Below are 23,852 nucleotides of genomic sequence, written 5' to 3'. Positions count from 1 at the left end.
AGGGAGAGGCAGAGGAGACGGCGACACAATGGCAAGGCAAAACTTCTGAGGGAGAGCAATGATGCTCTGAGGCATCGTCTCTCCACTGCTCTTTGTTTCACAGTCGGCTGTGCCAGAGGGTTGCAAAATACAGTCCATACAGGAGAGGGAACAGATAATTCCAGTTAGGCAAAACTGGCCTAGCTGGTTAAAGAGAGGGCTGGAGGATGTTGCCTGGTGGTAGAGAGTTGAGTGCTTTGACGCATTAAAGGCACAGACCACAGCAGCCACACAGTGATGGTGAGACAGAGCTGTTGTGTCACGCCAGAGCTCACGGGCCTGTGCAGGCCTCAGACTGTTCCCTTCGCTCACTCTCAAAAGTGGGCTCTGAGCTCACATGACAAAGGGCATGTTAACTTTATCAGGCAAATTAAACTGACCATTTCCTAACCTGACCATTTCCTGACCATTTCCCATTTAGCTTCAAAGTACTGCATTCATCAGACATCCTGAGACACATAGATAAGTCTTTACCTGGTGCCTTCTACCAAAACTTTAACTATACATCATTTTATTATAAGAAGTCAGTTTGCTTATTACTCTGTTAAGGCAAGAATCTTGAAAACACTGCATGACAATATGACCATAGACATAAAAGCCCAGGCTTAGCTGCATTCATACAACAAGTTGAAATCAGTGCTTCAGAAATCCACCCTAACCTAGTGGTAATCCTAACGCAAACTCTGTGTCTTTAGAGTGATTAGAACATAATTTTAGATGTCTGTTAGTAGTACAGGACCTTTCCTATTGCTGATGCAAAGTTATCAGCATGAACCAATCAGACTGAAGTGAAGGTGACTCCATCTAATACAGAACAATAGTACCACATGAATACATAAATTACTGCTTCGAGCTTGTAATAAAAAGGAGGCATTTTCTTATTTCATGTGTTTCATGTGCATGTATTTACCTGAACTGTCTTAGTTCTGTAGACATTTCTAAGCTGGTATAGAAAATGAAGCCTACCTGGCAATATCTTCTCAGTGGAATAAAGTAAAACTGATTAAGGAAGGAACATTCTTCGAGTTCCTAGAAAACGTTGTTGGCTTCTCCCATTTATGATCAAAAGGATCCTAGGAAAAAAATATGTCCAGTCTTTAACAAGGCTAGGAAATTGAAATAACCAAAAATGGGATGTGATTGGTCTTTTGAATTGAGGTGTGCCACCATTACTTGCTCTTGCTGCTGAAATGTCCTCTGGCTCCTAATGGCTTCTACCTTTGCAATCCTACCTACATTGATCATTTAATAGTAGCATCATCTTTCTCACAAACCACAAACACTTCCAAAACTTGACCTCCTCCCTTTACAGCTTTTGATTAAGAAAAGAGAAATATCTGCAGGAAATGTCCTACAAACCACAAAGGACTGTTAGAAATATAATGATGAGTGATTCTGGGACTGTGACTCTGTTTGTGTTCCTATAATCTGATCTTTGGTCACTCTTCCTTTCTCCGACGTAGCTTTGCAGTAGTTTCTTCTAGTCTGCTTCTCCAAGCAGCAATAATAGCATCATCATCCATCTCTTCTTCTTCCTCTTCTTTACGCATGCGTCTCCTGTACTGAGAGAACTCTCTTGATGCAAATCTCTCTTCACTTTGTTCTACTTTTGCCTCTTTCTTTCCATCCTCTTCAGACTTTGAAAAGCTTTGGGTGAACTTTCTTTTAGCTCCAAATTCTGACATGTCTGACCTGGCCTCCTCTTCACACTCCTCCACATGATGACATCTAGCTCGACTCTGTGTAGACGGTTCAGGGGATTCAGAGGCAAAGGATGGTTCAGGTGTTCGTCTGAAATCATACAGATCCGGGCTCTTTTCTCCTGAACTTGTTTCACTGACCCGAGACCTCGTGAACTTATACATCTTTTTGTCCTCTCTTTCAGAAGCAGAAGAAAATCTTGACATGGTTCTCAGTGAATCTCCTTTTGACTCATAGGAAGATGAGCTGTTTAGCTCTTCTCTTTGGGATCTGCAGAATCTGTAACTGGATGTTTCAGAATCCATCTCTCTAACTCTGGATGATCTGCTATATTTCTCTCTAGCCTTCTCACTTTGATCATTATATGATGGTTCTCTTTCTTTCAGACCACTCAGCCACTTGGTAATGTCAGTCTCTACCTCTGACTTCAGTGCACTCGCATTTGCAAATTGACTGGAAAGAGCAAATCCTCTATCAGTTCTGTCAAGATCTGCTTGGAAGGTGTGTTTATGGCTGCCTGATGTGCTCTCTGTGTCATCTTCATTATCGCTTTCCTCTCCTTTGGCCACCCTTTTTTTAAATAAAGTACTGCGTTTGTTGTCACTGACCACCTTTTCAATCTGATAATCTGACATTTTCTCTCTCATTTCCATTTGCATCTCCTTCTCCTTCCTCCTGAGTTTCTTCAGGTCAACATCATCGGCAAAGAGGCTATACAGCGGTTTGCTTGTCTGTGTTACCTTCAGGTTTGAACTAGTCCCTTCTGTTCTTGCACTCACTGAGGTATTGCAAGACAGGACAGACTGAGACTCAGCCCTCTGCATCTCCTGCTGGCGGCACTGAGAGGTAGCAAGGGACGAGCCACTCCGAGCACTGAGAAGGGAAACTTTATCATCATCTACATGCCTGCCAAGGTCTCCCGACATTACGCTGGAGGCCATTGCAGAAGAAGGACGGGACAGCATCATGATCTCATTTTGCTTTTGAGCAATGGTTTCACTGACCACATTAGCAATCCAGTTCTGAATGCTTGCCATGGATATTGTGTCACCTGGGCCAACTGGGAGGTTAGGGAGGGGTATACTTGGTGTCTGAGGTCGCACTGCCCCGGCAGCACTCCTGGCCTGGGATACAGATGAGTGATTTGTCTGCATGCTCAAGGCAGAAGATGCATCTTCAGTACCACTCGCAGAAGGTGCAGAGGGCCAGAAAGCTGACAGGGGGATACTCCCACTCATTGTACTGTCTGTCTCCCAGCTGCACATGGACTGGCTTTCTTCTAAGATTTTCTTTGAACGTTCGAGGAGCTCTGCTCGCCTCTGCTTCTTTTTGGCTGAAGCAGAATCCTCACTTTTGGCAAGCTCTACAAATTCATCCTTGCTTTCATGGCCCAGCTTTTTCTGACGCTTCATTTTCCAAGCCTGGTAAGCAGACAGGTTAATATCTGACAAGCTCTTCCCTTCTGTCACCTCTCCACCAGTCTGGCTGCCATCTTCAGCTGGAGATGGAGCAGAAGATGACGATGATTCCAAATCCTTCTTGTGAAAGCCAAACTGGATCCTTTTGACCTTCCACCTTTCCAGAGGAGTAAGCTTGTCTTTGTTCTTTTGGCAGAAGTTGTAAAAGGAGCTACAGTCTGAAAACATGCTCTCCTCATCCACATCCCTTTCCTTTCTTCCTGTTTTGGAGGACCAGCTCTCCCCACCACTTTTATTCTTAGAATGATACCTCTGTGTGGCTTCCTTCTCAATCTCCATAAGTCTCTGGTTCCACATGTCCCAAGTGCTCTCAGAAGAAATAGAGCCTGTGCGGCTCCTCCTCATCCTATTACAACTGCTGGCTTCCAGCTGTTCTTTGAGAGCACGGATCTCAAGACTACTCACACTCTCAACATCACTGAATTCACCTGATGCATAATGTCTTCCTCCCATGCTGAAGTCTCCATCCTCCATTTGGTATTTCTCATTTCTGCGCTGCCAGTCATGGATTATCTGTTCCACATCCTCCTCAGATTGTTCCCCTTCCTGAGCCAGAAGCTTTGGAGATGTTCTCCTTCCGTGGTTACTTGCTGGTTCCTTTGCAGGCAGGCCTTGTTTCTTCCTCCATTCCTCATAGAGCTGTTCCTCTTCCTCCTCACTGATGAGGGTGGAATGTTTGGAAACACAACTAGCTTTTCCCACTGATGGAGAGCTCATAAGACTACCCAGCAGGCTGCTGGTGTCCTCTTCTTCTACCAGGATAGAGTGGGCTTTGGCCCCCATGATGCTTTCTGAGTCCCCAAATCCAGACAGCTGGGAAGAAGTCCCTGCATGGACAACAGGACTTTGACTGGGAGTAAGTTCATCATCTCCAGTATTCTCCAGCTCTCGTTCCTCCAGTAATTGCTCATTGAGCTCTCTTAACTGTTTCAGAAAGCCATCATTGGGATAAATGGCACGCTTCTTTCTCAAAGTCATGAGAGCTTGCAGGATGGTCATATGGTGGTAGATCATCAAGTAAGCAGCCACCAGCACAGCTGAGCGACTGATTCCCATTTCACTGCTCACAAGGATTTTGCCTGCAGATGTTGAATATAAAAGTAATTAGCTATTTCCAATAACATAGAGAGATTGCTCTGATATGTGGCAGAAGAGCTTTTTCTGAATACTGTTAAAAATCAGATTACATGGTTCAGTAACTGAAACCAATACTAAAGAATTCTTGCTAGTTTTGTTTTGTCTTAATAAAAATCTGGATAGATATGAATAGAAAGCATGTTAGTTTCAAGAGCTGTAGACAACAAAATATTCATATTTTTACCTATATTGTCACTTCCCCAAATAATCGCAAAGATTATTAGCAGGAATTAGAAAGGTAAGAAATACAGAATTCTTGCTGGGTGGCCTAGAGTAACACATTAAAACTTCTCCTGAATCGGTTTCCCCATACATGAGAAAGATATCAATACATGAGAAAGATATTAATACTAGCCTCCAGGAATGTATTGGGTTGATAAGTAAGTAATTTTTATAAGGCATGTTAAAGGACTTAAACACAATTTTATATTAATATAATTATATTTTTTGCCAAATCAAAGATTTGCTGTTTTGCAAGGGTCATTGAAACAGTTACATGCAGACTGGCTGGAGGCAAGAGTCGTATTGTGTCATATTGTCTCAGGACCAGGAGGAGCAAGCAACTAGCAGAATAGATCTGATTTTGACTCTGATAATCTCTCTGCTCCAAGCTACTGGGACCCACAGTTCCGTAAACACTGCCTGCAAGAGCTAGAATCAAAGTATTTCATGGTTACACAGAAACTGCATTTGTGGCAAAACTAAGCTTTGGCATGAAGGATTTTTTTTAAAGTAACAGGAAATTACAATTACAAAGAAAAACTTGTAAGTATGAAGCAGACGTAAGCAAGGCTCTGTTAGTCTCACCATAAAGTGCTCACCATACCTGCATGTAAAGATCAAAACACCATGCCTTCTGCCCAACTACAAATGTGGTACCGTTTATTACAGTGACACTTCAAGATATTAATTCCCAAGCATTCTAGAGCCAGTATAGTCTTTTCCTCTTACCTCTGTAAGTTAGCAGTGCTTCGTCCACAAACTCAGCAGCTGGACGGAAGTGTTTGGAAATATCTATATCTGGAAAATCATCTACTTCAATGCCCAGGTATTGGATATTCAGACCATTGTAAAAACCTGGTCCTGTGTATACACCTGTACCATGAGCTGCATTCAAGACATGAGTGATCCCCAACCTCTTCAGACGGCTTTTGTTCACTGCAACACTTCTTCAAGAAAGAAAATGAGATGTTAGATATTGGTCTTCCTATTTTTGGGTAGGAAAAAAGCTGTTTGCTGCAAGTGCTACAGAATTCACATTCTGAGTTACTTATCCAACATGCTGCTCCTCTCAGCTTTAAGGTCCTTCGAGAATTCTATAGATATTTCTCTCCAATATTCATTCACAAAAGAAAATGAGAAACTTGCTCTCACCAGCATAGCTACATGCTCAGTTTCACGTTAGCTTGATTTAAAACTCATCCTGCCTTCTTAGGTTCAGGTCATTTACTTATTTCTCTGTTTTTTATCAGCCCATAATTGCTGTTTTATATTATATTCTCTCCTAATTCTTTCCTGGTCACATGAACAAGTGTCTCAGACAGCTGAGCCATGGTTCAGAATATCTAGCCACTTCCATTCCATATTTGCTGTTACTTATTTTTCAGTCTTTTATATAATAAGGACTTTAGTCCCATTTTTTTTTCAGGGCAAAATTCCAATCAGAAGAGTTTTGTTTGGAGCTCACTTCCATTTTTCATTCCTAAATTGTCTGAAGCACTAAAATAGCATAGAAAAGCTGCTGAATCCTATTCCAGTAGTGCTTGCTTCTCGGCACACAGCAATTTTTGTGAGCATATTCTGAAAAACACCTTTGGGCTCTCTAGGGATGAAAGGTATTAGATATATGTAATATGTGTTATGCCTTTCATGGTTTCATCTGACCCTTCACTAGGAATCTTGTGAAACTCGATGACAAAAGTTGACACTTACTTTTCTGCTATGAAGATGTTAGGCCAGACTTCGTCCACAGCATCCCTGGGGGTTTCGAGCCTGTCCTTCACAAGTGCCCTCTGCAAGTCCATCACACATGGTGTGTTGAACAGGCTGGTGTCATCAATCTTTTCCTTAACTCGGTTGTAAAGGTCTTCCACCATCAACTGTTGCGCAGACTCTAACATCCTGGGACACACTGAATCTACTTTGACATCCTTTGTTTTCAGTTCTGGAATAAACTGACATTGTAACTAAAAGCATGTATAAACAAAGGAAATACATGACCTGGCTTTCTTTGTCCCTGGGACAACTCTTGTGGCATTCATTTCTCCAGCAGCATCACACCATTCTAACTGAAATGTGGGCACACTTATCAGGTAGCCTTAAGGTAGTTGGTAATGGGAACAGCATATTACACTTTCCTCTCACTTCATAGACCCACGTTGGCCAAAGACCTTGGAGCTAAGTGCACATTGGTTCTAAGCCCACAGGAACAGTAGAAGATAGCTTGGTAAAACTAGCAACTAGTAATCAAACTGTAGCCACCACAGTAGTACATAACTCTGGAAGAGATTTACTTCACAACTTCAATAAAAGACACCAAACTTATCTGTACGTTGTCATTTATTTGTATTTTTTTCATATCTAGCTCATGTGTGGTTTACTTGTAAAGGCTTATCTGGCATTTTAGGGTCTCTAGATGAAAAAGGCAAGTACAAATGAAGTCCCTGTTACTTACATATTTCTGTTATCTTTCCTCCTCTTACCTTCATTGATTATTTGTTTGGCAGCCACAGCAGATGACAGATGGATTGGTTCCATGAAGATGCTCTCTGTATCAGTGTCTGATATCATCGAAAATCTGCCAGCCAACCAAAATTTGTATTAGGCAAATGCCCTCCACTTCCAGAACTATAGCCCTCTTCACCCATTCCAGAAGACTGCAGGAGGAAATTGGAGCAGAGAGGATCCTCTGATGAACAGATAGAAAACCCCAGTTCTCCTTCCTGCTCCTCCCACAGCAATCTCCAGGATGGTGGTGCAATGACCTTCAAATACACTTGTGTGTTTGCAGGATGTCAAGACAGGTCCCATGGAAGAGGAATTGCAGACAGTGGGATAGAAGTGCAAGAGAAATGACTTGTGGAGGAGGTTTTGGGTAGAGAAGAAAGTGGCTGGTTTGATACCGGGAGGTGGATGGATCATAGGGAATAATCTTGCAAGTGGCTTTCACATAGAAAGACAGACATAAACATGGTCCTAACTAGAGTTTTTCAACAATTCAAAATGAATTATGCTGGAAAATTGGCACCCTTTTTCTGTTAGCTGTCTGCAAATATCCTTTGAGTTATCAGGGGCTGCAGTACAAATATATGTATTAAAGGCTGTAAATTTCTCCGTAAGTACTTGCAACACTATTTACTTCATAGCACAAATCTGTGATCAGTCACTCCTGTCACATAGTGCTGTGTCACACAGCTGGAGGTCAGAAACAACTATGAAAACCACAAACAGCTTTCCAGATAGTTCTTTGGCTCACAGAGAGATTTACAGAAGTTTCTGTTGAGCAAAAAACAGGGGCCACAATCCTGAAAACAAATATATTCCCATCTGAGACCACCTGTACAGCCCAAGTGAGTCTTCTGTTCTTATTTAGACACATCTTCACAAAATATTTTACAGAGAATTTGCCTACATTTCCCTCCAAAGAGATCATACATATCATCAGTAGAAGTTTTTCACCGTCACAGAAGCTGTCTGGAGATGCAGGCCTGCTGTACTTGCAATGCACTGTTTGTTTTTGTTTAACTGAAATAGAAGAGGGAGGGTGATTTATGTGCAGTCACAGTGCACAGAAAATGTCTGTCTAGCTAAAGTGCTTTCATTCTGCAAACACAAAATGGAAGACAGCCACCTGTAGTCTGCTCAGCAGGACTGCCTAGGTTAGTTGGTTGGGTTCCAGCACTTGTCAACAGTGACTAAAAATAATCTTTTTCTAGCTGTCCAGGGAGTTTATGGGATGAACAAGAGGGAGGTGTGGGAAGGTTCAGCTGTTTTTGCAGAAGTTGAAGCAAATTTGCAGCCTTCAGTTCCCCCTACTGCAGGTACTGCCTCACATCTCAACAAAGCTAGAGAAGTTGGCAATAAGGTGCTGCCACAGCCTCAACACATTCTGCCAGTAGCTGTCCCTGGCACCCATGGAACACAGATGCAGAGCTGCTGTTTTCAAGCCTGAATGCTTCCAAAGCCTCACTTTGACAGTAGGGACTTTACAGTTTTCATGGTTGTGTGTGGTGTGAACAGCCAAAGAAGAAAGAAAAAGGAGGAAAGGAGGAGAAGGAACGGAAGAGAAGGGAGGGGGTGGCAAGGCAGCACAAGGCAGGGGGGTACCTGCTTATTTTGAATGAGTGATCATCACAAGGAGAGAGAGAAGATCAATACAGAATTCTAATTTATGTGAGCCCCTGAACTTCCCAGACATTTTTAAAACAAATTGCTTAAATGAAACAACACTTTATCTTCATTTTGCTGCAGTGTCCCACAGAGAAGGGTCTTAATGGGAACCATTTTACAGCCTCCTACTTCTTGAGGTCCAACAGGGTAGGTTCTTGTCAAACTTGATTCCTACTGCAGCCTTTCTGAGGCACCTAAGAACTAATACTGGCATAAATTTTCACAGGTCCTCCTTACAGACTGAAATACAGGCTGACGTTGAGAAGAGTTGAAATCTGGATCTGAAATTTTAACGTGGGAGCCAACATAAGAGGATGTGATGGGGAAGAGAAGATAAGCAGACATCCCTGTGTGCACATGCAGTCTCAGCTGCATGGAGTAAACCGTGTAAGAGTCCTGTCTCTGAAGTGTGTCTCCCTGCCACAAGGACTATGCTGCACGTGAGCCCCCACACTCTGGGAGAGAAGGGAAGCCCTACACTACATATATATATGTGTGTATATATATATATGTATATATTTAATGCAAGTGGATAGGAAGAAAAGCCCAGCAATTTATTACGTGCTGCCGGGAGATGATGGCAGCCGCTGCAGCAAAGGTACTCACCGGCTGGGGGAAGGGCTGCGGAGGTAGTGGGCCTGCACCGCCTTCACCTCCGATCTCTCTTCCTCTTCATCCGGCACTACTTGCTCGTCGTCCGAATCCCTGCTGCTTGCCATGGCAGCTGTGAGAGGATTTCCTAAACAGGGGCAGAGCACAGCGGAAGACCGTTACAGGAGTCCATACAGGGGACACAAAGCTGTCCAACATCCCCCAGCAGCACAGGCACAACACAGGTCACTACTGCCGGGCTCTGCTTCTGCAGTAACAGGGAAGATTTGTGCTGGAGGCTGGTACAACCGAAGGGGCTGTGAGTGGTGGCAGAGGACGAAGCCTTTGCTATAAGTAAGTTAATCATACTGACTTGTCTGCCAGGGCGCCATGGCCTCCTGCAGCTCCCTGGCCGGTTCCCAGGACGTGCCAGTGCCCTTCTTGCCCATGAGTAAGCAGGCAGCAAGCCCTGGAAGGAAGGGGTGGCAGGGGAGAAACTCTATCCCACCCTGACTAGCTCGGCCCATGAGTACTCTCTAGAAGGACCTATATCCAGCCAGAAGGGGATTGAAAAGGCACACTGGGGTAGAGCGTCAGGGGTAAGAAACATGAGACCTCACCTCCACAAAGTGAAAAACTCCTAAAGGTAAAGCCCAAACCCTTGGCTTCGGCCAGCTTTAAGCCCCTGGAATGCCTCTCTTTGAGCTTACCATACCCACTGTGTGCACCAAACTGCACACAGGACAGTGAAGGGGGCTGCTACTCCGTTAGGAACATGAACAAGTAGTAGCAGTTACTTGCCCTCAGAGACAGAGGGTCCTGACTTGCTGTGCCCCGACAGCCCACAGGGCTCTGAGGTGCCCCAGCAGCTGCTCTCACACGAGGAGCGCAGCCATGTTCCAAAGGGGGCTGAGCGGCGGTTGCTGCTTACAGCAACCTGCAAGCAGGGAAGCAAGGAAAGAAACAGCACTTACCGTCAGTATCCCCTGGAAAACTGGTAGATTCCTGTCTAAGGCACAGTGGCGGTGTCCAGTAAAGAGGGCAAGAAATTTGGCAGGAAATAGTACTAGGGAGAGAGAAGTCAGCTACCCTCTCTCTTTTTCTGTGGCTTCGCCATCAAGGGGCAGGACAACTGTCAGCACCAAACCTTTATCAGCTTTCTAAATATAGTGTTGTCCTGACACTGACTGCTGGATTGCATGGGGAAAGAATTCCGTGCCTCACAGACTGCAGTTGGCCAAGCATTTAACTCTTTCCCTACTGTGCTGGATCCTCTGACATTTTCATTGTAGGAGGCACTCAGAGAACTGTTCAGAAACACAGAGACTGAACCTCGGCCTGCAGGCAGCCCCCAGGCAACTGGCACCCCACTAAGCAAATCTGAAATGCTAGTACAACCTCAAAGGTGCTTGTGAAATACAGTACGAGACAAGCCACTCCAAACTCCCTGGAAGCAAGCGACCATAGCTGATTCTCATTTTTAGCTGGGTTAAGACCAAGGGACACTGCATCTTGCCCTTACGTGTTTTCAAACAAGAAACCTTCACTTCCAATTGGCTGACTCCCCAGCAAAGCTCAGACCAAGCTAGTCCACAGCAGAATCAGACAAAAGCCTAAATTCTATTTCCCTATCCCCCTGGCTCCTGTTCTGACCACACAGCGACATCCACCTGTTGATTTCTTTTACAAACACACAAACCAACAAGAAAGAAAGTGGAAAAGAGGACTGACCTATCTCATTACCCAGTCACATTTGCTGCTGCATAGTGCTAAGGGGAGGGGTGCATTGCTCCTTGCCTCTTACTTGAATGCTGCATCCCCACATGGGGATGGGGACACATTTGCAGGAATGCCACATCAGGACAGGGAAGAAACAGCCACTCATGTCTCTGAGCACATATAGCCCAGACTTGTCTTTAGAATGTTGTTGAGATAGGAGGACAAGCAGAAAGAGGAGAAAGTGGTATATTGTATCTTGAGTGTCACAGCAAAGGAAGCAATAGATTAGAGATTACAGGTTTGGATGCATCCTAATGTTTTCAAGTACTAAAGGAGGATGGCTTTTATTGATCCTACTGGTGTCTCCGCTGGGCAATGCAATTTTTAGTCAAAATTTTGAGCAATGCAATTAGCTCTATGTTACTTCTGCAATGCCATGCAGCATGTGTGCTTATTACTTGCTACTACTTGAGGCAGGAAGTGATTTCAGGAGTTTGCCTATCAGCTCCTATCCAGGAAGTTTGCCTATCTCATTACAATAGCAGAACAGAGACTTCAAAGCATCTGAATGTTGCACAAGAATACACACCATTGGCATCCAGCTTATAAGTCACTCAGCTGCTTCTGAAAATCTTGTTCTTGCGTCTTTCAGGATACAACTGCAGCAGCAGATGACGGAGGGACTTGAACACACAGCCAGTGGGTAGGCTGGTGGCTCATCCTCACTGCTTCGTACAAGTTGTTGCTTTATAGGCCCAAGATGACCATTCAAGACAAAGGCAAGGACACTAGAAATCTTTGTTAAAGAGCATATAGAACATACAGACATAAAACAAAACAGCATGATTTAATTGTTTTGATATCTGTCATTGATGATCAATATACCTGTTCACAGATTCATCCAACCAAACAGAGCCAGGTGCTATTGTCTTGGTGAGTGAGATGGGATCTTCATAGAAAGTTCTTCCTCTCTCTTCTTTAAAAAGAGTTACTGTCTTTTCTAGTGTTAATTATATGCTACATATGCATTAATCCTCATATCCTCATATGTGAAACTTACCAGTTTATGTATTTTTGGCAGGACAATGAAGGCATCCTAGCTTGTAACAGTGCCAGTGATGTGTATGTCCATGAGTGTAGTAAACTTCTGGTATGAGTTTTGCTGCTCATACTAAACAGGAAAGAAAGTCAATACAAAAGCATACTTGAAATTAAAATCTCTTAAAATCATCAGTGGATTAGTCTTTCTGTCTGGCCATCATCAATGACAGGGCTGTTCTACAAACTTCCAAGGGATAAACTGTACATTTGCCTCTCGCATTTATCAAAAACTCCTGTGGCTCAGAGCAAAGTACTGTTAGAAAGGAGTGATAGGATTTAAGTGCTTAAACATCCTTTCTACTCCGTGCCTAAATAACTAACAAACAGAAGTAATAAACAAAGTTCATCTAAACAACTGGCTTAAAGTCAGATTTATGTAATCATCAGGCTTGTGAAGCATATGCTGGAAAAAACAGTTGCATTTAGCTGAATTTCCAAAACAGTGGGGCATTAGCAATCTCAGCACCAACTTATTTATTTATAATGCAACCGAATGGCTGATAGAAGCAGGGTAAAACTGGTCCCACAGTGAAGCTAGCACTGATACCAATTAAGGCAGCCTTTCCCAGTTATAGACCATTAGACAACAGCCAATCTTTCTCCCTCCTTGCCAGCATAATGGAACAAGATACACTCCAATACGGTTGGAGATGACACACCTTATTACTTCGACAATTTAAATGACAAATTTATGTGAGAATAATGCTTTTGTTTCAGGGTTAACAACAAACACGTACCATCTTTTAGACATTAGGATTATTAAACTCAGAGCATTGTTACAGGCATTGTTTTCTGCTATATTCTGCAACTTATTTCTACTGTGTTTTCTAATTAGCCATTTGCTAATGTTAAGAAAACCCAAATTACCCAAAGTATTACATGAGCAGTGGTATTAGCAAGCCTGTTTTCCAGTGGATGCATGTCCAGAAGTCCAGGCCCTTCAGTCCAATAAATGTTCCTCACATGGCCATCAGCTTTTGCCCCTGTGACTTTTCTCTATGCCATATAACAAAAGGTGAGACAGACCATGGTTAGTATGCACTAGCTGCTGAGGCACAAATTCTTGGGATGGAATGATTAATGCCTAAGAGGAGGTACCATTAATTTAGATTTCTCTCTTCTTCCAGCTGCTGATTTTTATGAGACTGAAAGAGACTTCACATCTTCAAGATTGCTAACCATCTACCAAGTTCAGCTGAAATCAAGCAAGTGGCTTTTGAATTCCTGGGGAGAATACAGAAGCTATACAAATGACAGCAGAAATCGCATTTCTGCAAAGAGGATAATTGTATGATATCCGTTAGAGATTATAACCAGCATATTTCAGTGAGTGTTCAAAGGTTTTATGTAGAGAGCTGAGAATTACCAGACAATTACCAGACGTTGATGCCATTTCTGTCACTTCCTATGTTCTTCGGATAAAGGCAAAATATAAAATGGGAACATCCACACTGTAGACATATACTTTTGAGGTAGTCTTCATTTAAAATCAATACAGAAATAATCAATATTATGAATGCATTGTGAGTATAATATATTTTATCTGAAAAATCTGCTTCCCCCTTTTCTAAGATGCCTACAATTATCACTCATGCCGTAAAAGTGCCTCCAACTCACAAATAACTTGCAATAGAGCATAGGTGACTACCCCAGTGGAGACACCTCTTGCTGTCTATTGGCAGGTATCTAACATAGGTGGAATTAGGCACCTCAGTTCGTTAAAGCATGGACCTAGGCAGCTCTCTGCATTGTGAAACATCTGAGTATCTTTGTAAGTCTAGCCTTAGGCTCCCTTAACAAATATTTGAGATGAATAAGATTTATTTCCCTTAGTTATATGTCATCACATGCACGATTTCAGTCATTCTGGTGTACACACCCAGTCACTTCGCCCTTTGGTTTACCTTTTTTCTTGCTTTACACACCTGCGTGCTGGGAGAAACTGGGAAATGTAGTTTAAGTGGAGAGGAAGGGTGAGTTTGTAAGTATTGTCTCTCCCCTTAGGCGGAGAACAGCAAGCGATTTCGAAGTCTACTGGTGATCTGGCTTGTCATTCTGGCCAGAGGGGGAGTGGCGGATGGGTGAAGAAGCTCTTAAAGCAGACTGAGGACGTGGCCCTGAGGTGCAGCTGTCAAGCAGGCTTTCAGCTAGAGCCGTTTGCTTATCTAACCAACTACCTCAAAATCATAGTGTTTCCTGGTTAAACTGAGGAGAGATGAGGAGGAAGAAAATGAAAGGACTTCAGTTGTTCATTTTCAGTGTAGGTGAGTACTAATATGGTTATGTCCTCCAGCGTTGGGTAGAAGAAAAAAGCCCTAGCAAGTGAGAATATCCCAGTGGAATTTGTGTGCTTCTTTTTTTGTTTAGTAACAGTTCCTGCATGTTTATGATCAGATAGATGTGTTTATCATTTCCATACTCAATGTCCAGACACACAGGCATCTCCTAAAGCCACAAGACAATTTCCGGAACAGGGAAAGAATGTTATTTTTCATGATGCTGTAAAATGTTTTTAAGAATATAGTTTTAATGGTGTCTGTTAAACACAATCTTTGTGTCTGAAGAAGAAACTTCTACAATTGGAAGTGGAGAAGTCTGGAGTTTACTACTTTATACATAAGTCTGCATGTAGCATATATCTTCCCAAGTTTATACCTATTCTTTATATGTACTCCTATGTGACTTGTGATCTCTCTATATTATGCATGGCAAGTGGATGCACACTAATCCCTACCAAAACATATAAATCGGACAGCTTATCCTTGGCCTTCATCACTGAATCCTCTCTCTGATCTGCCCTTCTCATCCTGCCTTGCAGGGTGTAAAATTCCACTGCTTTTTGACCTGTCTGTTGTCTTCTCACACAAAAATGTTCCTATACGTTCTAAGCTAGTCATATAGAAATTGCTCTTTTATTTTTTTTTTAACCAAAGAATTGATATTTATTCTACTTTTTCATTATTCCCACATTTAGTGCTATGTAGACTCTTCGGAGCATGCATCTATCTGTTTTGTGAAGCTCTTCTTTACTGTGTGGGAGGGCTTGAGTGATAATAATCCACTGGCCTGTGAAAAAAAATGGAAGGTACAGGAGGTTTCTGCACTGCATCAGAATGGAGAAGCTGCACCACACATTGCAGTGCAGTGTTGGGATGCTGGGCTATGTTGAACAGATTGTGTCAAGATCTCTGCACAGGCTGAACAGCTCTTCACTGCAGTAGTGCGAATGACTGATACTTTGGCCTTCTCGATGAACGAAAAGCCCTGAACAGCCATTTTGAATTAAATATTTTATTTTAATGCTAAATAATTTCTCATTTAAGAGGTTTTCCCTCTCCCACTCCTGAATGGAGCTACTGATATTTTCTGAAATATTGAGAAATCAAAATCAAAGCATTTCCTTTTAGAAGTTCCTTTCAAAACAACTCATTTCAACTTTCCCTTAACAACTTAACTTTTAACTTCCCAAAACAACTTAGACAAAACAATGTTAATAGTTTTGCTTGATCAGAATCTCTTATTATGTTTTTCAGGAAGCAAATATTTCTCTCTAGTTTTTTCACTGTGTTTTGATACCATTTATTAGTGGCTATTCAATAGGCAATGTGAAAGTAAAGTCATTTTTATTTTCTTCTTCCTTTGTACTAGGACAAAGGTTTAAGGTGAGCAAAGACAGAGAAAACATTTTTCAAATTTTCCTTTAAAATGCTATAGAAATACTAAATACTAATAAAAATGGTAATTTTAAGGCTTAAGTCTAGATGTTGCCATTCCTCTGCTAATAAACATGCTATTCAACTTCTCTGCTCCTTTGAAATTCTGTCCCTTCAGCTTTTGTCAGATAATTTTGTCATTTTAGATGATAAAATAATATTTTGTCATTAAAAAAAAAAAACAAACTGAAAAACAAACCTCAATTTGTAGGTATGCTACCTATAAGTAGCTGAATGTTCTACTTGATAAAGCAAGATAGGTAATGACCGATGATAGTAAAAAAACAAAATGCTACTGAATTGACTATCACCTTTGAAATAGTAACTATCTTTGTGAAAAGTGTTGAGAAGAGAGAAGGAACGAAATCAGGACTGATTTCAGGACCAGTAGGTGGTTTCCCAGAATTGAACCACACAGCTTTCATGACAGCCAGAAGGAGAAGTAGTGGGGGGAAAATCGGAAGTGGTGGGAGAGCATCAGATGACTGGCTTTAGGATGGGAGTAAGAGATGAATTAGCAACATTGCTTCTGGACTGTTCCTGTAGCAGATGCTATTTGGTTTAACAGTTTTGTAACACTGCACTGAAGACATGTTTGGGAAAAAAGTAATACCCCAAATCTCATTTATTTTAGGATTTTAGTTGTCCATTTGGAAGACGGAAAATTATATGTAAAGGGGAGGTCTAGGGTTGAGCAGTTTCTTCTCTGCCTCCGGGCTGAGTGAGTAACTCCGGTCAAGGAATGCTGGCCTAGTGGAACGAGTTTCTTAGTGACAAAAGCATCACGATACGGGTTTTGTTTCATCTCTTATTATAGACCGCAGTGGTTTTCCCCGTATTGCAGAAGAGTTTGTCTATCCAATTGCAATAAGCAACTGGAAGGATTTTACAGGTGTCTCTCATACAAAGGGAATCATTAAAATGGAGCCAGGAGCTGGCAAACATGGCCCTTGCACTAGGTGCTCCGGAGCAGAGGAAGGCCTGGGAGCGGCTGCAATAAAACACTGCTAGGAGTACTTTGCCCCACTGGCTTCCCTCACTTTGCTTGCCTTCACTTGCTCTAAGCATGTCTCAGGCTGGCTCTAAGGACAGCCGTGGAGGAAAGGCACGGCTGTCAGGCAACAAGAAGTGTAGAGAAGACAGAAAGGTTTGCCTGCTATCAATGTTTCCGCCCAAACTCCTATCAGGAGAGGGAATATGCAGCAGTTCTAATGCACAGGCTATTTCTAAGGAAAGGCTTGAAGGGCCATTTGCTATGAGGAACATTTGAGGTTTGCACAAGACAGAGATGTGATTCGTATGGCACTGACAACAAGACCTTTTTGGTTCTGACATTTGTATTATTTTTCAGGGACGCCCTCGCTAGCACTGCCTGCCCTCCCCCACATCGGGAGGGGAGCCCAGCTCTGCCCTCCTCCTCAACCCTCCTTACCACACCTCATGGCAGGAGAGCCTCTGTGAGGGGAGTGCCCCATACAATGACAGGAGTGTGCAGCACTCTGCAGGGCTGGTTCCAGGCTTACGTTTCTTGAATGACTCAGCCCGATTCCATAGAAAAAATGCACTAACCGTAAGGGAAAATCGCGTGCTTTTAAACACAGGCTACCACAGGCACAAAGGTCATCTAGGGCTGGGCACAGCTAAAGCTCCAGCAGTGAGCGCTTGCCACTGCAAACATGCAGAGCATTGCTGTGGAGTAAAGCTCAGCGCGCTGAGGTAAGCGCCACACAGGAAATGCGCGCCCTGGTGTTTTCTGCAGCTCGCAACTACTCCTGTGTTCCACAGACAGCAGCTCCAATGCCCAAAGAAAGGTGACTATTGCCTGATTTATTTCTTAAAGCTAAGGGCTATTGGTTCCTTTATTTCTCTAAAATTCTCTGCTTTTCTAGGTTTTTCCCTGTCCAAAGTATCACATGAACATATTTCGGTTCCTGAGCACAAAATGTCAATTCTTTGTGGATTTGATTTGATGCAAGTTAGCTGATGGAGAATTTCCTTCATCCCAGAAATCTGAAAATACCCCTTTCTTAGTTTAGCCTGCATCCTTAAGACTGCTGGTACACTTGTATTACCTGCTCATCTGCTTCCCTCTATACACTTTGAACCTGCCAGACAATGTCAGCTGCACTGAAGGAAGGTTCAAAAATTACATCCTCAAAAATTCGATGAGAATTTATGTCCAGGTAAAGAAGAGGGGATTGAGTGTGAAAAGGAAAGGACAGTTTAGATATTAGCCACCTTGTGCAACAACTGCCCATAGCCAATCAGCCACAGCACGCATTGCCTCCTGTTCAGTGGGGAATGCCATGGAGAACAGAGGGCATGTGGAATTGCTGTGGTGTGTGAGAAAGCCAAAGGGACCAAACATGTAAATACGTAGAAAAACAGATTTCACTAGTTCTGCTGACAGAAGTATTTATTCTCTTCCAGTTCTGGTAACAGTTCATGCCCTCACTGTGGAAACACCTGTCAAGAAAGTAGAGGTGGCACGAGGAAAAAATGCTTCTCTCTCATGTACTTTTAACTCTGCGGCTGAGATCAATGATGGAGACTTTGTTGTCTGGAGGAAAATCAACAGTGTGGTAAATCAAGATGCATAAAGAATCATATGATAGGTCATCGAAGACTGGGATGGGAGAAGAGATGGAAGCAGGACTATGTGAATGTGTGTTGGAAGACAGGATTCCTGAAAGACTATTTAAACTCAGAACTAAGCAAGTAGAAATTCTGATTCTAGATTCGAGTTATCACAGTTTCATTGCACAATTGTAAGCAAGCCCCCCAACCTTTTCTTTCCTCTCAGTCTTCCAGCTGACTATTGAGAATACATTACTATATGTACTGTGGGTTTACCTCTATAACCATAAGTGAAATATGCAGATATGCTATAAAAAACTACATATATATTGCTTAAGATACTATATAAAACATTTTAAATTGATGAAAGTAGTACAGGGAGAGATTCTTGAAGGCTTCCACCTTCACAAGGTGTATTTGAAGATGAAAGAGACCTCTGAAGTTCTCTCTGACTTCTTGGGATTTAGTGAGAAGTGAAGCACCCTTTGGATATCTTTCAATAATTGCCAAGGGTGTCTTCTCTGAAGACCTTCACTGGAGGAAAGCAAGAGAATATGTATGGTCATAGGGGAATGTGACTGACATAGGGGGATGTGACCTCAGACAAATCTTACTGTTTTCTGTCTTGGAGAGGAGAAGTGAAGAAGTCTCATCAAAATAAATGAGTAACTCACTGATTTGGGATACAGGGTAAGGGGATTCTAGATAGACATTCAGAGAGAAACTTCTGAGCTTTTATGATTTTCTGGGCTCTTTGGCAAACTGGGGCAGGTTTGAGGTCCTCTTTTCCAGATTGTTCTTAAGTGTGGGCTAATCCATGGAGTTGGCTGTAGAGTCACACACAGTAATTAAGACTGATTAGATTCTCTCCTTCTCTGGTAGGATGATGCTGTCACTAGGTATTTTGATGGCCTTATACAGTATGGCAAGGGCTATGAGAATCGTATACAGTTTTCTGGTGATGCAAAGAAAGGAGACATCAGCATCATCCTCTATGAAGCCATCATGGAAGACAATGGTACCTTTTCATGCAATGTTCGTCTCCGGAACGATCCACCCAGGCAGACTGCACTGATGGATCTTTTAGTCCTTGGTAAGCATGATGGAGATAGCCCCAGATCCCTTAGATAACCCACTGTGCATCATGTAATGTCCTTATGGTTTTAGATGACAGATTTTCTATTAAGAACAAAAACAAAACAAAAAACTGTTGCCAGTCAGACAAACTTCCATTTTCTATCTTTTCTACTGCTCTACAAGTACAGACATATGCTCAGAGCACCCAACTCCCTTAGATACCTGCCTTGAGGAAAGATCATCCATTAGAGTTGTAAAGTTCAGTTTCCTAATAACTCCAGGCCCATTTTTGGGCCTTCCTCATTCCCTCTGTGGCTTCTCATACTCGATATATCACGGGATCAGTTACCCAATACCATCAGAGATATCCCATAAAGTACCTTATGATTATTTTTTGACTAACAAGCATCAAGAAGAGAGAAACAAATCAGCAGTAGATACAGAAGTTCATTGTGGTTCTTTTAACAAGAAAGTGGTATGTGCAAGGCTAGCTTCTGTTTAGCACAGGAAAAAACAACACAGATGTAGAAGACGGGTTGAAAGAAAAAACTGCACCTGGTTAATACATTTCTCTTCTATTTTTCTTCCTTCAGTTGCACCATCCAAGCCAGAATGTAAGATTGTGGGGACAGCAGAATATGGGCAGACAATCAATCTGACCTGCATTTCTCATGAGGGGTCCCCAGCACCCACGTATGCCTGGCAAAGCTACGATGTACAAAATCAGCTCCGTCCACTGCAAACACCAGGTATGAGAAGTGCAAAATCACTAAGCCATGGAGCTCTCTATAGATCAGTATTAAAAAAAAAAAAAAAAAACACCTTTTAATTCCAAGTTCAAAAAGAGACACTTTTTTTTTTCTAGGAAGTACTCTGACCAGGATTTTAGAAAGGTGTTCCTTTTACACAATTGCATGGATAAGGGTGGGATTCTAACAGGTTTGTCCTTATAGCCCAGCTCAGTTAACAATGCCTAGATCATTTCTGCAGTGAAGGCAAGCAAAGAAGTTAGTTCTGGAAGCCACTTGCCTTCTAAACATGACAACGTATCTAGAGGAAGGTAGTATGAGAAACACCTCCTTCCTTGCTTTGAAAATGAAGAGGGCTTCAGTTCTTCAGGACCACAACATAACCATATGGCCCTAGTATCTCATCTACTTTTATTTTAACTGAGAGTCTGGACAAAACAAACTGGATTTCCATGACAAGACCTCTTGTAGCAGTATACACACAGAAATGAGGATGTAATAGTCTCTGAAGTGTAGTAGTGACACATGACATATTTACTGCTTTAAACAATGCTATTTCTTCCTGGTTTGCTCAATTCCTGCATGACGGGGATGTATTTGAATTTACTCTGTAGGATATTCAGCTCTCTGGATAACTCTTGCATAAACTATGTAAAAGAAGTGCAAGTTGAAACACAAACCTTATTCACTTGACTGGCCACTAAGTGGTGCCAATGCATCAGACACAGCCCTGACCACACTGATTTGTCTTCCTAAAGCAATAGAAGCTTTTGCCTTCAGTCTGTTCTTCCCTGGGGCAGAAGTTTGTTCTGATCCATTTCCATTCAGTCTCATTTTCATTGGGGCAGTTGTCCAGTAAGTGTGGAGACTGCCTCCCTCTTTTCCCCCCTCCCCAGTGGCTGGAGGCTCTACTGTCACTATGAACAAGCCGTTTCTCGGTATTTGTGCTAAGCAAGTCTCAGTGCGACAGAGTGTAATGAATTCCATTCAGATCCATTCCAATATTGATGATGTCTGACCCACATTCTTCCAGTTTGACTCACCAGTCAATTGGTTTTGATTTAATTTACAAGGTTTCGCAGTCCAGTAATGGATTGCAGTTCTGAGAACTGTAAACATCACATTGGAGGGAGGAAAGAAAAAAAAAAAAGAAGAAGAAGGGGAGTATGGAGGGAGAGAATTTTTAAAAATAAACAAGAATGTAGGGTCTGTTGTTATTTGGTTTGCATGCTCTTTTGCTGTCTGGCACTAGGCGGCAGCAAAGAACTGAACAGAATCCTAGTCCCATGAGCAAGCTGGAAAGAAATGAAATCACACAGGGAAAATAAAATCTAGAAGCCATTGGAAATATTCAGAACCTTGTGCACTTAGACTGGGAATCTGGACCTTTATCAGTAGGTCAGAAGAAAACACATGGACTACACATATAAATATTAACAGGAGATGCAGCGAACAAAACCTCAGTGTTTCGTTTTGACTTCCAGAGAGCTAAGCTCTGAGCTCTGTCAAGTTGGGTAGAAAATGTCTCATGCCACAGTATTCCCCAGTCACTGCATTTCTTTTCCTTGGTCTTTTTCACAGCTTCAATGGCCTCTCTCAGGCTAGAAGATGACTTCCCCCACTACTAAATAATTAAGATCTTAAATACTAATAGTCAGAGGACCGAGGAACTTTTTGCCATATTGCAAGTTAGTTCATTAAATAGTCACTTCCCAAAGCCAGCTACCATTTCTCAGTAAAGAAAGGTGCTCTCTTTACTGCCATTTACCCACTACAAACAAACTTTTACTAAGGTTGCATACTTCTTTACCCCCCCAAGCTACAATTTTCTTTCTGAAAGGAATGCCCTGTATTCCCTGTAATCAAAACCGTGCACTTCCGTTTATCCTTCCACAAGTCATAGTAATACCTGGAGACTACCACAGGCAGCTAGCTGCCCTAGCTTTCAAGCAGGGCAGAACAATGCATTAGTTTTAATAACTCCTCTTCACTCCCACTAGCCTGGGCTAGAATTGAGCCTCTGTCCCCATTTCTTTCCCTGCTCTAATTCTTCTCTTTTCCTCACTGGGTTTGCGTTTAGCAACAGGAGAACAGCTAACTCTGAAGAACGTCTCAGCAGATACCTCTGGTTTCTACATCTGCACTTCAAGCAACAGAGTAGGACAGGAATCCTGCAACATTACACTCAGCGTTATGCCACGTAAGGGACCAGGTTGCTTACGGAAGAGTAGTACCGGAGGATGCATCCTGTTTAAGCGCGAAGGCATGAACAGAGACAAGGCAGACTGAAGTATAAAATTCTGCTTTTCTTTTCTTTTGTCAAAATAAGTGGATAAAAATAAGTCTTTCATCATTAAAACAAATTCTCTGCCTCAGGTGCTCATAGAGTTTTCATGGAGTTAATTCATAGACAAAAGATGCATGTAACAAGAGACAGGCCTAAGCACCTGAAGTCTGAATATCAGCTTGAGTAACAAGAGCTGTTCAGAGCCAGGGGCTCTTCTCTGTCTCTATTTAAGCAATTCTCCTATAGACATATCAGCAACCCAGTACAGAGTTAATTGCAATTGCTGCAGTCCAATAAATGTGGTTCCCACTCAGGCTAGATCTGGTAGTAGGATCTGACAACTGGTACTGGGATTTTAAGTGCTGCTAAAGAGGTCTTTTTTTATTCCTGTATAGCATCCATGAACATTGCCCTTTATGCTGGCATCATTGGAGGTGTTCTTGCTGCAATTGTAGTTATTGGTGTTTTATCCTACTGCTGCTGCTGTCGGGAAGACAAGCCGAAGGACTACGAGATGACGTAAGTACCTTTGCTAATGGTGAATGGAACATATGAAGGGTGTCCTTTCTCCCTTTGGCATCAGCATAAGAAATGGAAAGCTCAGGTGAAAGAAAAACCACCAAGGAACGTGTGCACTGCTTTCTCCTTTAGTTTCTACCATAGAGGCTTCCACCTTTTGTCACACAATATGCCCAGATGCCTTCAAGCCTTGGAACTGAACCTGTAAGCCAAAGGCAGTGAAGGGGGAAGAACAGGATGGGCAAAGATACCCCAGTCATCCTTTCCCTACACATACACTACAGAAATAAGTAGCGCACACCCCTTGCACCACTAAAAAGACTCAGTTTATGGAGTTCAGGACCCACAGCAATCTGAATCCATTCTAATGCAAAATCTCTTCAGGAATATTTCTAACTGGTTTTAATTAACATCTCTATCCCGGAACAATGTTTTAGGGAGAGAGAAGATAGAAATGAACCCACCCAGGAACAACCTTCAAGGAGTCAGAGAGCAGACGATGATTTTGAAGATGAAGAAAGAAGCAGGAGGCTAACACCATCCTCAGAACCTGCTGAAGCATAGACATCATGGTAGAAAAGGAATCAAATCCAGCGCTCTCGATGCAAGAAGAAGGTGGTTTTTTGTTGGTTTTTTTTTGATTGTTTGTTTTGTTGGGTTTTTTTTCCCCCTAGAATAAACAAGTCAAAGCTCATAGCTCTGACTTTAAGTTCCCAGGAGAGAATGTCTTTTTTCCCTGGGGGGGGAAAAAAAAAAGTGCTTAATACGCAATAGG

At 42.4% G+C, this 23,852-nt stretch overlaps 2 protein-coding genes across 4 annotated transcripts; one reads left to right on the top strand and one right to left on the bottom strand.

Annotated features, from left to right (window-relative positions):
- Positions 1-1,470: 1,470 nt before the first annotated feature.
- Positions 1,471-9,727, bottom strand: STYXL2 (serine/threonine/tyrosine interacting like 2). Its single transcript, XM_010218256.2, has 6 exons — positions 9,709-9,727; positions 9,351-9,483; positions 7,058-7,152; positions 6,288-6,519; positions 5,307-5,524; positions 1,471-4,297 (listed from the first exon to the last, which is right to left on the bottom strand). Exons 1-6 carry the CDS (start codon positions 9,725-9,727, stop codon positions 1,479-1,481), a joined length of 3,516 nt encoding a protein of 1,171 aa, XP_010216558.2. The 3' UTR covers positions 1,471-1,478.
- Positions 9,728-14,326: 4,599 nt separating this feature from the next.
- On the top strand, positions 14,327-23,649 carry GPA33 (glycoprotein A33). 3 transcript variants are annotated; one of them, XM_088532866.1, is made up of 7 exons: positions 14,327-14,419; positions 18,299-18,450; positions 19,328-19,538; positions 20,116-20,280; positions 22,358-22,471; positions 22,954-23,077; positions 23,515-23,649. In XM_088532866.1, the coding sequence occupies exons 1-7, from the start codon at positions 14,371-14,373 to the stop codon at positions 23,639-23,641; spliced, it is 942 nt and encodes a 313-aa protein (XP_088388992.1). In that variant the 5' UTR covers positions 14,327-14,370; the 3' UTR covers positions 23,642-23,649. The 3 variants fall into 3 exon arrangements, with proteins under 3 accessions (XP_088388992.1, XP_088388999.1, XP_088388994.1); XM_088532868.1 differs by having other exon boundaries at positions 14,353-14,419; positions 18,299-18,345; XM_088532873.1 differs by lacking the exon at positions 23,515-23,649 and having other exon boundaries at positions 22,358-22,561; positions 22,954-23,014.
- Positions 23,650-23,852: the final 203 nt, after the last annotated feature.

This window comes from Tinamus guttatus, unplaced genomic scaffold (assembly GCF_059628265.1).
Source record: "Tinamus guttatus ecotype Peru unplaced genomic scaffold, ASM5962826v1 Tinamus_guttatus_pri_ptg000035l, whole genome shotgun sequence".
Classification (NCBI taxonomy): Eukaryota; Metazoa; Chordata; class Aves; order Tinamiformes; family Tinamidae; genus Tinamus; species Tinamus guttatus.
This window is presented reverse-complemented; position numbering and strand designations above follow the sequence as displayed.

Bases quoted from the DNA above. Each gene is read 5' to 3' on its own strand.
- STYXL2 (XM_010218256.2), bottom strand. The intron at 6,520-7,057 runs GTAAGAGGAGGA...AGTTTATTCCAG, and splicing joins CAAACAAATAATCAATGAAG to AACTGAAAACAAAGGATGTC. The intron at 5,525-6,287 runs GTAAGTGTCAAC...TCTTTCTTGAAG, and splicing joins AACATCTTCATAGCAGAAAA to AAGTGTTGCAGTGAACAAAA.
- GPA33 (XM_088532866.1), top strand. From the start codon at position 14,371: ATGAGGAGGAAGAAAATGAAAGGACTTCAGTTGTTCATTTTCAGTGTA. The intron at 14,420-18,298 runs GTGAGTACTAAT...ATTCTCTTCCAG, and splicing joins GTTGTTCATTTTCAGTGTAG to TTCTGGTAACAGTTCATGCC. The intron at 19,539-20,115 runs GTAAGCATGATG...TTCTTCCTTCAG, and splicing joins GATGGATCTTTTAGTCCTTG to TTGCACCATCCAAGCCAGAA.